Genomic DNA, 14317 nt, shown 5'->3' on the forward strand with positions numbered 1-14317 from the left:
GTCTACAGACAAGTGGCACAAGGAAACAAGCGCGGACTGACCCTTGGTGGGGAAGGGTTTTATCAGTCTGCATTGTTTTGATGAGCTGCAAGTACTGTCACAGCTGTAATAGAATGAAACTGCATCCAATATTTGGTGCTTCAACACCAAATGAAACTACAGCCAATTAAACATCAAAAGCAGAAAACAAATGTTGGCATTACTGTTGGCACTGAAGTATCTTGTATGTCTTGTTTATAAATGTGGATAAAGAACTCTGTGGAGCACAAACTAATGTGAAGATCATCTTTCCCCGGGTGTAGAAGAATCCCATTTTTACAATCAGGTGCCTACAAAAATGTACCACAACTTCCTCTTGACTCCTGTGGAAATCCTACTTTAATGGCAAACCCAATCACACCCTCCTGGACCAGGGATTCACTGCGAACTAATGCCATGGATCTGTGATGTGGACACCATTCAACTTCACACCAGCACCCCTCCAGGGTCTGCAAAATGGCTTCCAGGCCTGACCCAAAACCACAGTGCCAAAACAAAAATGGTGCAAGCTCAGCCACAGCATCTCTGGCGAGTTCACAGGGATGCATTAGTAACTTTAACAAGACAATGCTCCTTTTCACAGAAAAGTTTAATAAAACATTTCTCACTTTTTTTTCTCTCTCCCCCTCCAGAAGTCTCCCTTTGCCAGAAACCAAGGAATGTGTTTTCATTGGACAACGCAGATCTGCTCTTAAAACTGTGACAGGGGACCGAGCTCCAAAAAGTTCAGATTTTTCAGCCAGGGATTTCTCCTAAGCAGGCACAAAATTATTTGTCTGTTGCATAAGACGTATTTCTCTGGACAGGTTATGCAATGGGCTTCTGTCCATTCAAAGACACAGGCCCAAAACCTCAAAATCTGTTTTCTCTTCTCTGTATGTGAGGAAGTGACGAGTACTGGGACTGACAAGGATTCAGTTGGAGACAAGTTTCATAACAAAGATTAGAGAAAGGTCAAAGGTAAGAAGAAAACACTCAGACAGCTATTTAAATCAAATTTTTTGCTTGTCCTTTACAAAGTATTGGAAGATAACAAGGGCTACCAAGGGCTTCCCGCATTCTTTTATACGAGAAGGCTAATGGCAGGAAAACCGAGAGGAGGATTAAAAGTATGGCACAATGAGAAGACAACTTGCAATTGTCCCAAGCGGATGGAAAAGTCTGGCTTTGCCTTGACTGCTGCAGTGCAGACTGAGCCACAACCCAAACAAAAACACAAAAGCAAAGTGAAAGGGAGAAAGGAGAAAATAATAAGCCTATTAAAATTCTTCCAGCAGTACAAGCAATTTAATAAGGGCATGTTGGAAAATCATACGTTTCCACACAGTATTGTGGCAGAGGGCTGTCTGAGTTAAGAGATGTTCACTATAATTAGGCCCTACACTGCATCTACCCTGTGTTTTGTGTGTGTGTTAGTAGTAGAACTGTAGCTCTTTCACATCAGAAAACGAGGCAAAACAAACTAGGCAAAACAAACTAGGCTGGACCATAACCAGCAAAATAAATGTAAGTCTATTGTGTTCACATAATTAAAAGCCCCACAACCTCCACTGTTACAAAACACTCTCTACAGCATTACTACAGTCTGCCCAGATTAAATTTAAAGTCATTTTTCTTCTAGAAAGATCTTGGGGGATCATTTCAAAAATAAATAATTGTATGCAGTTACAGGGTTGAAAACAATTGTGGGAAAAAAATGTATTGTTCATTATGTTTACAGTGAGAAATCCTGATTATATGTCGTTGTTACTGTACGGTAGGACAACAGGGTCTTCATATATCGAGTCCATTGCTAAATGCAATCCCCCGGCAACAGTAGCCAACAGTGGTAGAAATATCTACAACACACGGAGGTGTCCATGGAGTTGTAGGAGTTACAAAGTGCAGTGTCACCACATTTCAGCAAGGAGAAACGTCAAGCAGTTCTGCTCTGACTCAGGCAACCTGTGAACAAAGCAGGTCCCAGGGCTGTCGAGGACGCGTCACAGCTGCAGCCGCACCCCAGCCTCCCTCTTGACACTAGCGTCGCGCTCGCAGTACAGCGCAGGTGTCCGCAGTTCTGCGCTGCTCCACCAATGGGAGCGGTGGGATGGTGCGAATCTGTGCAGAACTGCGGAAACCTGCGCTACAACAACGCGACCTCGATGAACGAAATGGCACAGACGTCAAAACAGAGACGTGATAACCAGTCCAAAAAATAAACACGTCTGGTTCAACCAGCCAGGGTGATATTCCCTCACCGAGCAAGAAAAATTAGGAGAATTATGCAGAAGCACGTTTTCTTAATTGGCTAGGATTAACAGTTAACAACGAAGCAGAGCTCTTATTTCCAGCGTATTTGATTGCTGTGCAGGCGTGTGCTTATTCGGAGATACGCCGATTTGCGCGTATTGTTTTTGTTTCAAAACAGATGATCCGCAAACACCCAACACAGCGTCCACCTGTCAAATAACGGTACACACACTCGGATTGGGAAGGAGGTGGAACTGGCTTTTTGGAGCAGAAGCAGAGAAACCTGTTCATTCCTGGTTGATGTTTATATCGTGGGTTATTGTCATACAACTTATGAGACAATGACAACTTGTTATAAGTATGGTAATGCTGCAGCTACACCACGATTCCGTCCATCTGCAGTAAGTTTCGAGTAAATACAGAATAGGTGCATTTCCGATCGCAGTCGGTGTAGACAAATTCCACATGGACAATTCCACAGTTCAGCGAGGGTGATGGAGGGACGATTAGCAGCAGCCGCTGACGTACAATCACGACACAGAGAAGCAGACCCGTCCGACCGCAGGAATAGCGCACAAACCATATGGTCGCGTTAATGTAGCGCAGATTTCCGCAGGTCTGTGCGGCTCCACCAATGGGATCGGTGGGATTGTGCGGATCTGCGTAGACCTGCGGGAATCTGCCCTACCAGAACCCGACCATTAATCCCAAATCCCAAAGGCAAGGAACATGGACTGGGTTAGGGCAACGGCGACGACAGTCTGAACAACACCATCAACACAGGACACACAACTGCACTCCAGGAATAGTGGAGCGGTGGGGGGGAAGGGGTTAAACACTCACTGCAAAGCGGAATTTTTGAGGCACGTTTTTTTTTTCACAGCGGAAATGTCCAGCACGTTTTCACTCAGGATAGCGGCCATGTCCCCCAAAAAATGTAAAAAACTAACTGCACACGTCTGACTTACTCTCAGTGAAGACTCAGCCTGGGCAGGGAGCAATCAAACCCATCTCTGCGCCTCAAACATTAGCGCTCTCTTACCCCCGGACGGTGTCTTCTGCTGGATTATAATTAGGATGGATCCCTCGCTGCTTCTCCTATTAGGGTTCCCTCTGGATTGCCAGCCGGCCTGGGATCCCTGATTAGACGTCGGGAATCCCGGAACGATCTTGTTTTCCAACCAACCCTCCGGTTCAGAAGCTGGATCTCCAGCCCGACTTGTCAGTAAACTGGATGGAGCACAGACAGCGGTTCTGCGCTAGAGCGTCTTCTCCCCCTCTGTTCCAGCAGGAGCGCTTGGAATTGTGGGATACAGACTGACTGGAAGGTGTGCAGAGTGTGATTTTCTATTAAAGGTTTTTGGATTTTCAACTGGTCATGTAGTTACATGAACGCAATTAAACTTTAAAACGCACGCACCCCCCGACTTTTTATTGTTTTGCTTCCCTAAAATGAATATCATGTAACACTTTATCCAAACTGTATTGTATATTTTGTTATTCACATTTGATTTTATATACATTTATACATTATATATTAAAATGCCTTTCCCGTGTGAGTAAATAACGTTTGGTTGCCCTGATAGTATTTTTTTCTTTTTTTTTCTTATATATTTATAAATCCCCTGAATGTGTTACATTAAGGATGAGGAACCAGGGGAGTCAGTGAGAAATGGTGCTGGGAATGATCTGAAAATGGAAAAAGAAATGTTTCAAAGTTAGATTTATGCTGCCTGAAATTCAAACATGGAAAAGGTTTGAGGGCATATTTTAGGGGAATACTGTTGAAGAGGCACTCTTCACTGTTAAGCTCACGTTACCAAAAGCATCACATTTGTTGACTTATTTGACTAAGGCAACACATATTTAGGTTTAAAAATGTGACATTAACAAAACATAGAATACAATTCAGCGACTTATACAGAGAAAGAAGTGCAATACAGTGCAAGATGCCACAATGATAACAGACTTTGTGCAGTACTTGACCAGAGCAACACCTCGACACTGAGGAACCCTGGTAGTACGAGAATCAGTAATTGAAGATGAAAAACAACTCCAGAAAATTTAAAAGTGTCCTGAAGCATATACCCTTTAACAGGGTAATAGGCTTTGCCAAATCACCTACCTGCACTGACCTCTCTTAATCTTTACTCTTTATAGGTTTCAATGTGAAGCATTAACCTCAGACTGGTTAAAGTACCAGTTTATTTTAAACTCAGAAAATAAAGTAAAATCAGGAGCAGTTCATTGACTGAGACCCATGTTCAATTCTAATCCATCATACCTCACCTACAGAATGTATTATACAAAAAGGAGTATAATTGTTTCACTTAATAGTGTTGCAATATGAACTGGCTGGATAGATCTCCATTGTACACTGTATAGCGTTACTCTGTCTAGACTGGTTAGTCCAATGCACTTTGAACAGTTTGAACTGTAACTCAACTGGGTCTGTCCTACAGAGACTACTACTACTACTACTACTACTACTACTACTACTACTACTACTACTACTAATAATAATAATAATAATAATAATAGCAAACAAACACACACATTGAAGAGCCTTTACACCCTGCTTGTAGTACAGTACCTGGGAAACAATGGCTCCAGTAGTTGAGTTTGTATTAATAACTGCTGGAGACACAGTGATGAACGTAAATGGAGTGTGTAGGGGGTGGGGGGTGGGGATCTAGTTCCTGCTTTGATCTGATCGAGTGCTTTGAAGTCCTGCCTTTTTTTTTTTTTTTGGGTAACCGTGTATTAATGGGACATGCTAATCTGGGTACTTGGAAAAGCAGAATTACAATGGGAGGTGTCCAGCTTTGATCTGTATTGCACCTGATTTTTCCTCACAAAGCCCGAGTCAAGCACTGGCTGCAGCTGAGGTGGCGTACCCACAAATATGACATTGCAAGCTAACAGTGCCTTCCCTGACCACAGCCTCAAGTTAACTTTTAATTCCCTTTCCCCCCCCCCAAATGTCACACAGTAGATTACGATCTGCATATACAGCATGGATTATAACTTGTCACAATGCCACGTGTGTAGTTCACTGCTGAACCGATTTAAAAGTGAATGCATGCAGTACACTGGCCGTTCTGTACAATAACAGTACTTAGTTATATACACAACCAACTGCACTAATGGTGCATGATTACAGCAAAGCTCAAGAATAAGGCTTCCTTATCAGCTGCTGTAAATCCATTTTAAATAAACCAAAGATCCTAAGGGGGACAGTAATACATTCAGTTTAATGGCATTTTCCTGGAATACAATTCAGACATATATATATATATTGAATTGGCACCTTGCATTTCCTCCCAATATGAGTTTAACTAGAATGCAATCATTTATTTATATTAAGACTGAGATTAGGCAGGACTTTAATAATGCACCATGGCTTTATAACTGGCAATTGACAGTGCTCAACATGCTGTGTGGATATAGGCTATATATTGTGCCCAGAAAGCTTATACTGTGGAGAAGGGCATTAAATAAGGGTGTGCAGGCCACTTAGTAACATCTCAGTGACAGAGTTGTCTACAAAATGTGGGATGAGAAAATGTGACTTGATCCTCTGAATATGCAGGTAGTGAGGCTGTTAAATTTTGCTTTTTGTCATTTGTTGGTGTATTATGTTTCTTGTGGACTGGAAGTGGTCCTTAAATCAAAGAGTATGTCTTTAAAATAAATATTTATTTTAAGAAATGGAACTTGATATGTTTAACTCCTTGGCTTCTGCCAGTTTGTAAATGTGAACTGGAGAGACAGGAGCTGGCTTCTAGTATAGAAAACATTTTCAATTGAAGCAATTGCAGTTACACAGATACATGAGTCCAAGTTACATAGATACAGGAGTTTGTTTTTTATTTAACATTTTGTGTACAAACAGAGGCTACAAATGCCTTCAGAACATTTTTTTTGTCTTCTGAATACAATATCCCTTTTTTCTTTTTTTTTTTTTTACAGCTACATGATCAGAATCAAAGTGTTTAACAAAATTAAATTAAAAGAAAAAGGGAAAAAAAATTAAGCTAATCTTTTATCTCCTTCTCTGGCCATAATGTCCCATCTCTTCAGATAGCAGAGCTTTAACATAAAGTAAGAAACCTCTGAATTAACAACCATTTACATGAACTTCAGAATATGATAGGGACTAGGGCCTCTGACAAGGTATAGAGTATCCTTAATGTGCAGTAAGAACATTAATCTGCATTAAGCTGACAATCATTCAGAAAAGTTATTTTTCGTCTTATTTTTTCCTACACATTATACTTTAATATTACTAATTATATAATTTAATTTTGATTAACATCTTAATAAATAAACCCATAACCCTGAACTCTGCACCTTTTCTTCCTTCTTTTTCTGGAATGACAGGAAGGACCATCAAAACAACAACATGAATGGAATCTGACTCCCATTCTGAGTGCGATTCAAACAATCAAATGAGCTTAACAACAAAAACACAACAACAACTGCTGGATGTTTCATGATCAAGCATTTACCATTGTTTAAAAAAAATTAAGGATGACTTTTCAAAAAGCTCCCTGCTCCAAAAAAAGAAAATCAAAAAGCAATCCTAATGTCTGAGGCTGAAATGAGTTTTGCAATATAAATAAATAAATTAAAAATCTTCACTTAGGACATAAGATAGATCACAAATGAGAGGAGACTGTTCAGCTGAGCTTTTCAGACACCATTTGCGTAAAGAACAGCTTGCTGTATTTAAGTACCAAAAACACATCCTCTTTTAACTTCCCACATGTGTCCTTGGGTCGATTATTCCCAGTTGACTTAAACATGGCTTTGGAAAAGTAAGTTGGCATGTAAAGGAATATAGAAAAATAACAACAAAAAAACACTGGGGCAAATGTCTTTTTAAAAGTCACCCCGTACATTCTCTATGGTTTCACAGTGAATAGTCAGAGTGATAAAACAAAACAACTTATATAACACTATAAAGATCGGCAACACTTTTGCACCATATATGCGGTTGACTCTGGTTGTATTAGAGAGTCTCATCAGAATGGGTTGCTTAAGTAGAGATGCGTCTGTCAGGGGAAAAAGTTGCTTCCCGGAACATACCAGAATATTAGGTTTAAATGGCAGTGCCCTATTATAGCCACTCAACTGGGTCCCATAGTCTAAAACTAAAACTAAATTAAGAACTAGCATGTGGCACCATACTGAATCATTTAAAATTAGATGCAATTCAAAAGATTAAATGAACCAAAAAATGCCTTTGCTGGCAGTAGTACCCACATCCTGTGTGGATGTGAATTTCCCATTGAATATGTTTATGAAAAGATTGATTTCTGTTGGAAGTTTTAGAGTTCTATGGAATTGTTTAACATTCATTTCTTGGAATTGGGCTGCTTCAGTCCTGGCCCTTTAGGATATAACTTTCCAGGATGTAAGAAGGAACATGTTAATACATTTTCACTCAGTTGTACACCTCTACAAGTTCGAACATGTATGTGAATAGTTCAAATGAGCAGTTTAGGTCACAGACTTGAACCTGTGGTACTGGAACACTGTTGTACAGGCTAAACAGAATACATGGTCCTCATGCAGGGTAATTCTGGACTACATGTATCCCTGTTAGTACTGTGAAGATAATTTTATATTGGATGCAGTTTCCCTTCAAATGCAGTCAAAACATTTCCGTGCAGAGTGAAGGAGAAGGGTGGAGTATACAAAGAATACTGATCCATTTACATTGTCATATATTCCTAAAAATACACATACAGGATTTGTCTTTATTAAAAGTGAGGACTGTGTTTAATGAATGAGCATTGATGGGGGGTGGGGGGTTGGGGAATTGTCTTTCTATAATTTATTGCACATCATCAGGGATACTGCATCAATACAGGATTGAGGATTATTTATAAACGAGTGCCAGTTTGTTTTTTGTTTTATTTACCTCCATTTACAGATATTACCTTAGGTTATATAGGTCCAACTTCCTGCCCAAAATATCCAGTTTTGGGTTCAACTTCATCAGCAGAAATTATTTATGGGTTAACAAAGTAAAAACAGAAAGAAACAAACAAAAACAGAAATTTAAATCAACATGCCTGCATGTTAAAATCGAGACACTAAAGGTATTCCAATACTAATATAGCCATCTTCTCATTTGAATAGTAACAAAATAAAAATGTTCCACACTCCTCTTCTTTCGGATGACACAGCCCACTATTTTTGAATTTGTACACCACTGAAACAAAGCACAGGAAAGTAAATTGGCACAGTTAGATATTGCTGTTGAGATGTAGCAAACTGCCCATAAAAACCAAAAAAAAAACTAAGAAAAAAATCCAGATCCTGAAGAAACAGAAAAGTGCGGTTAAGAGAAAGGAGCATCCCTTCTAAAAAAGCAGCCTGCGACACATCCTAAGGGAAAGCATTTTGATTTGGACAACAGCACTGGTTTTGTGTACGAGCTTGCTTTGATAGCACTACAAAAAGCGGCTGATCGGTTTAAACAGGTGGATTAGAATAGCTGAGTGTTTCTTTGGCACCGGAAGAGCACAGGCAATGTTAAAATCGACCAATGCTTCAGTCAATCGGTACACTTAAACAACAACCGACGATTCAGCGCTATCCAAGAACAGCGACAACAAGAACGAGAATGACAAAGACGACAAGAAAAACGTCTGAGTGCACACAGAGACATTCACACCAGCTTAAATGAAGTCAGCCTCTCAGGTCTAGGTGGGGGGTCAGGGGTAGACCTAGTCCTTCATCGAGGAAAAGGTGCTAAAGTGAAAGAATCAGATACGCAAAAACGTAGTCATTGACTCTCTGGTGGGCCTTTCCACACAGGTCATATGAACTGTAGAAAACCAAAAATCTGAGCACATTCTAATTCAGCGATACAGGGGATTGCATAAGGGAGACAGTATAGTACATTGCACTCAGCACTGTCTCTTGTATTCTTTGAAGGCCTGCATTTTGGAAAATGTTGCACAAAGGATTTTGGCTGAACCAGTGTCTGAAATCTTTGACAGCTTGGAATGAGGTGTCGTACTGGATTGATGACAGGTCCGTAATGACAAACTAGAAGCCTTTTTTCCATGCCTGTGCCGTTTCTCTTGCACAGCGGAAACAAATCCAATACCCTGGGACAAAGTCCTTCGGTGGAAGAATTTCGTCACACTGTTGCTCGTCTGCCTGCATTTCCACAGGTTTGTTCCTGGGAGCGTAATTACTCAAGTCCCCACAGGTACCAAGTTTGCTCCCTCACTGACAGTCTGTACTGCATGTAAACATTGCCGCTGCTCAGATTCTGGCAGATGTCTGGGTGTCTCCAGAGAGACGCTGCGTTAGATTAAAAGCTTAAAATGGATTCTTGTACTGAATGTTTTTTTTTTTTTTTTTACACATATACATACATGCTTTTGCTTGCACTGCACACTGGCTCAATGCCCTTTAATTAAATCATACCTGCATACGATATGGTATCTTTTATGGATTAATTGACTTCCATACACCTCTATCCATTCCTTCAGGTCCAAAACCACAACTAGAGTCAACTGAACATACTGTAGTAGCTTAGATAAAGGGAAACCCATTCATTCTCCAAACTCTTGCCAAGTAACGCTGGACTCTGAGGATTTACAGACTTAAGGACACTCAAAAAGAAAAGGTCCACTGCCCTGATCGTCTTAAAAGAGGGTACATAACTTCTGCCACATTCTCACAGCAAAGGAAATACAAGCCAGGGCAGCTACATTGTCTAATCCCACAGGTATAAGGTCAAAGTCCTTCAACACAAGTCACTGTAGACACCCACGATTTGCCAATCAGCTATTATCAAAGCAAAGAATGGCAATTCTGAGGAAATCGCAGCTTGCGGCATAAGACATTAGGAAGGTCAACACAAAGACGACCTTACAACGTGTGACGCGAAGAAAACAAGAAAGGGATGCTTCTTTCTTCTACCCACTTCTGTTTGGAAATGAAATGACTTCTAGAGTGCCCATAAATTGGTAAACAGTGGCCTACATCACACACAAGTTGTAGACTTCAAGAGAAAAAGAGAGAAAGAGAGAGAGAAAAGACTTTCTAGGTACTGGTTTTCTAAATATACTGGAGTAGGACAAGACTGAGAATTTGTAGAATGATACCTAGTTAGAACGCTGTCTCTAAACTTTCTTTTTTTCCTTCCCCCAGTGCATCATTGGCGCCCTCTGGGGGTCAAATGAATGCTCAGACATTAAGTCCACACTTTCCCTGCTAGTCATCTTGCAGGGTTGGTCTCCAGCTCGAACAGTCGACTAAAATCCGCCTGGTGGCTGTAGAAAGTTCACACACGAGTCCTCCCTGCTTTCTTTCCCCTCCACATCTCGATTGATTTCCAGACCGCATTGACTACACCTCAGTGGAGAAGAGTATGCTCTGTCTCTTGCTGTCCGGCGTCGGAATGGTCTCCAGTTGAAGGAAATACAGTAAGACTTGGACCTGATCACGGACAAAGCAGAGAGAGAGGCTTACATTACTCCAGCAAGCTAATTGATACACAGTGCATCAAAACAACTGTACTGTTTTAGCGTGCATTCAGAATTACATTGCATCACAATCATCAAATCCAAGTTTGGTAAAAGCAAAAATGTCAGGCAAAACAGAATAATACCTGGGACATGACCTCTAGTGACCAGCTGTCACTCATCGTGATTGGCTGCGTGGGATTGGCCGGAATCTTGCTGTCCTTCTCGGAGGGGCGGAGCAATGTGGGGCCAAACACTGTGGCCAGGTTGTGCAGAGACATCTTGTTGACGCCTTCATTTTCTGCCACCCTAAAGTAGGAGGACGTGGGAGGGAAGGTGGAAACAAGTTACCATAATGTTCAGAAAACAGAAAAAGGATACTTTTAAAATTTAAGCGAAAATTCTGACTGTATACATAGAAAAATATTTGTTATAGGGGGTACTTGCGCATAGGTAATAGTAACTAAGCAGAGAATTATTGCTAGTTTACACACTTGTACTTCACATCCCAATGTTTTTGGGAACAGTAGGCTATATTTTATAAATATGAGATAACAGTTTTGTAGGCCTGAGATCTTGAGACATGCAGCAGCTCCACCAATGTCCAATAAACACCTTCGCTAGGTAAATGAAAAGGAACAATCCTGAGGACCATGGATCACTGTACCTCTTTAAGTGGTCCAGCAGGAAGAGGAATGTGACGAGGTTGGGCTCAGGTAAGGACAGGAGCAGATTGAGCATACAGCTCTCCTTGGCCACGCTGTCGGACAGGGCTGGGAGGAGGAAACACGGGGACAGACAGTGAGACCAGGTCTTGAGTGGGGCTCTCAGTAACATGGTACCTTTGCCACCCTCATTTAAAAATGCTGAGCAAGCCTTCCTATGCCTTTCCCTAGGAGGAATACACACTAAATACATGTGCTACTACATGGTTCATTCAAGTTTTCCACTCAACGCTTCAAAAATAAACACATTTATTATATTAATTATTTCACACACAAAAAACAGCAGAACACAATTAACACAATATGAACACTGACAGCAATAAAACGCAATACTACTTTCCCAATGCTTTAAAGTTATATTTGGTATATAACATACAAGGCCACCTTAAGTAGCTATTATAACTGCCCTTGTGTGCTTTCAGACTGTTTTAGATATACAGCTGTGAATACACAAAGACAACCATATACAAAGGCCATATTTTGTTCCAATGAATGTACCAACAAGCCAGAATGATTGTAATCCCAGAGAATGTTAGTTAAACTAGCTAACCGTTCATTTGTGATTTAAGACGGCAGGTGAGAGAAGATAAGGAATCTGTATATGATCAAATCATCTTGTAGGCTATTTATCAAGAATACACAGAGACAGTCATTCAACCATAAAATAGTTACAGAAACTGATAGACAAAAACACCGGTCGGCAAAATTGTATGGAGCCACGCTAGAGTGAAATAAATGGGCTTTGGTCAGCGTTGTTTCCTTAAATATAGACACATGGGGATATATTCATAAAACATTTACTGTCTCGCAAAGTGAAAACCTAATATGGAAATATAATGAGGATATGCCACATTAATCTCTCAGTGTGCTTATCTAATAGTTTCTTTTAATTTTGGACTACTGGGTGATGGATTTTATTTTGTCATACAGGGAAAATTGGCCATGAGAAGGCTTTGGTGTGTAAATCTGCTGAAAAGTTGATCTGAAGAGGTTTTCGCTGCCTGGTGTGGGTCAGAAGCCCCAAAAGCCATCTGTACCCAGACTCACCAATTCCTCCAGCAAAGTTGGGGTACAGTTCATCGGTGAAGAGGGGCTCGGGCAGCTCCCGGAAGTACAGCTTCAGGGTGCCAGCGATGGCGTTCACATCCATCTCACTCATCATCACTGACACGTCCTTGTTATCTGAACGCAAACACAACAAGCAGGACTGAAACTTACCCAGTAAGGGAATGGCAGGCACAGACAGTTCAGAGTGGATTTCTGTTTTCATATTGGCAACAATCAAGCAAGCATTTAATTGTTTGTCTTCCTTTTATGCTTTATTTTTACTTGTTAGTTTTGTTTTACAACCCCAAATGTCTAATTGTAATTTCTGTTGTGGGTGGTGGTGGTGGTGTTTTGGCCTGTTTTACCATTCCATGCTTGTTCCGAACCAGGAAAACAAACAAACAAACTGATTGAAAAAACCACTTGAGGGATTAGTTATGAAAATACAAAAAAAAAAAAAAAATCTTTAAGACAACAATGTCTTGGCAAAATGGTGGAAGTGTTTCAGCCAAAAAGTTAAACAGAAATTGATACCAGCTCAATCACAAACAGAAAACAACATACTAGTCTGCCAGAAAATGGGACCTCAAAACAATGGGCTTGCCCCACCCCTTTTTATCTTTAGTTCTTTGTCAAGAAAGATAAAAAAAAATAGGAGTACATATATATATTATATATATATATACACACATACAGTACAGTGCACATTTAATTGAATTGTGCACCTGAAAATGAATAGCCTGGACTGGAGGTGGAAGTAAGGGAAGAGGACATTCACCTGAAAAGTTCAAGTTCACTTACAAAATTTGAAAAAGTCCATGTGGGAGAAGGGAAGACAGATATCAGGTCTATACGATCGTATGCATTGGACATCTTTTATTTAGGACAAATCTACAGAGTAAACCCCACTTACTGGCATCAAAAGCTGCTTTTAAGGCTTGGATGTCCGTGGCCACCCCAGACACCCTGTAGATGCCCACTTCCTCCAAGCCCCGCCTCTCAATCTCCTCCACACATTGCCTCACAATGTATGGCACCTTTGACCTCTCCCGTCTGTGGGGGAAAAACAGAGAGCGTTACCACACCATCAAACTGTGAACTTGCATTGAGAAGTCATGAAGTATTATGTTTTGCCTGTATGAAAAATAACGAGAACTTGGTCTAACTTTACAATTATAACTGCAAATTCCTAATGGATTAATGTGAGAATACCACAGGATTAACACCAGAGTATCTCATGCACTTCCTCGGAGTTGAGTTGTTGTTCACATGTATAAGAGTTTGGGTTAGGGTGAGGGTCAGGGTTATAGGCTAGGCTTGGGTTTGAGCAATAGTTCCAACTCTGGGGTCTCAAAATCAAGAAATGGGGTCAAAGATTTTTTTTTTGTTGCGTTTATAATGTTTTTTGGTTTAATATAAATAAAATAAATAAAATAAAAAAATAACTAAATATATGTAAACACTAAGTTAAGTAAAACCTATCCATCTGGTCTGTGAAGCATTTTGGGATCAGGGACAAATTTGCCCAGGTCTAGCCAAGTAACGGGTCAAGAAGCCCTAGGTTAATGTCTTATACTGTATATGTGATCAAAATCAGAGCTGAAAGGAAGCACATGAGATATCTGTGTTATTCTTGTAGTTGTCATCGATTCATACATTTAGGAATCTGTGGCCATTTTTGGAAAATGGGACCGAGAAGTCTTCAGAGCTAAGCTTGAGTGTTCGGATTGTCCCCTCCCCAAAGTAGTAGTTTGGAGAGTTGATAGAGAGTCTTTATGA

The 14317-nt window shown here is 40.5% G+C and overlaps 2 protein-coding genes across 4 annotated transcripts in view; both read right to left on the reverse strand.

Moving 5' to 3' along the window:
• Positions 1-3609, reverse strand: part of LOC136713229 (cytospin-A) — a 71321-nt gene extending 67712 nt beyond the window's left edge. For all 3 annotated transcript variants that reach the window (XR_010804917.1, XM_066690285.1, XM_066690284.1), the window contains exon 1: positions 3314-3609. The gene's annotated coding sequence lies outside the window, so the exon portion shown is untranslated. The remainder of the gene's footprint in view (positions 1-3313) is intronic.
• A 2506-nt stretch (positions 3610-6115) lies between these two features.
• Positions 6116-14317, reverse strand: part of bcr (BCR activator of RhoGEF and GTPase) — a 118737-nt gene continuing 110535 nt past the window's right edge. Inside the window, exons 19-23 of the mRNA XM_066690351.1 lie at positions 13452-13591; positions 12539-12673; positions 11434-11539; positions 10913-11075; positions 6116-10740 (exon numbers count right to left, since the gene is read on the reverse strand). Of these exons, the coding sequence (XP_066546448.1) occupies positions 10651-10740; positions 10913-11075; positions 11434-11539; positions 12539-12673; positions 13452-13591 (634 nt within the window). The 3' untranslated portion in view covers positions 6116-10650. The remainder of the gene's footprint in view (positions 10741-10912; positions 11076-11433; positions 11540-12538; positions 12674-13451; positions 13592-14317) is intronic.

This window comes from Amia ocellicauda, chromosome 17 (assembly GCF_036373705.1).
Source record: "Amia ocellicauda isolate fAmiCal2 chromosome 17, fAmiCal2.hap1, whole genome shotgun sequence".
NCBI lineage: Eukaryota > Metazoa > Chordata > Actinopteri > Amiiformes > Amiidae > Amia > Amia ocellicauda.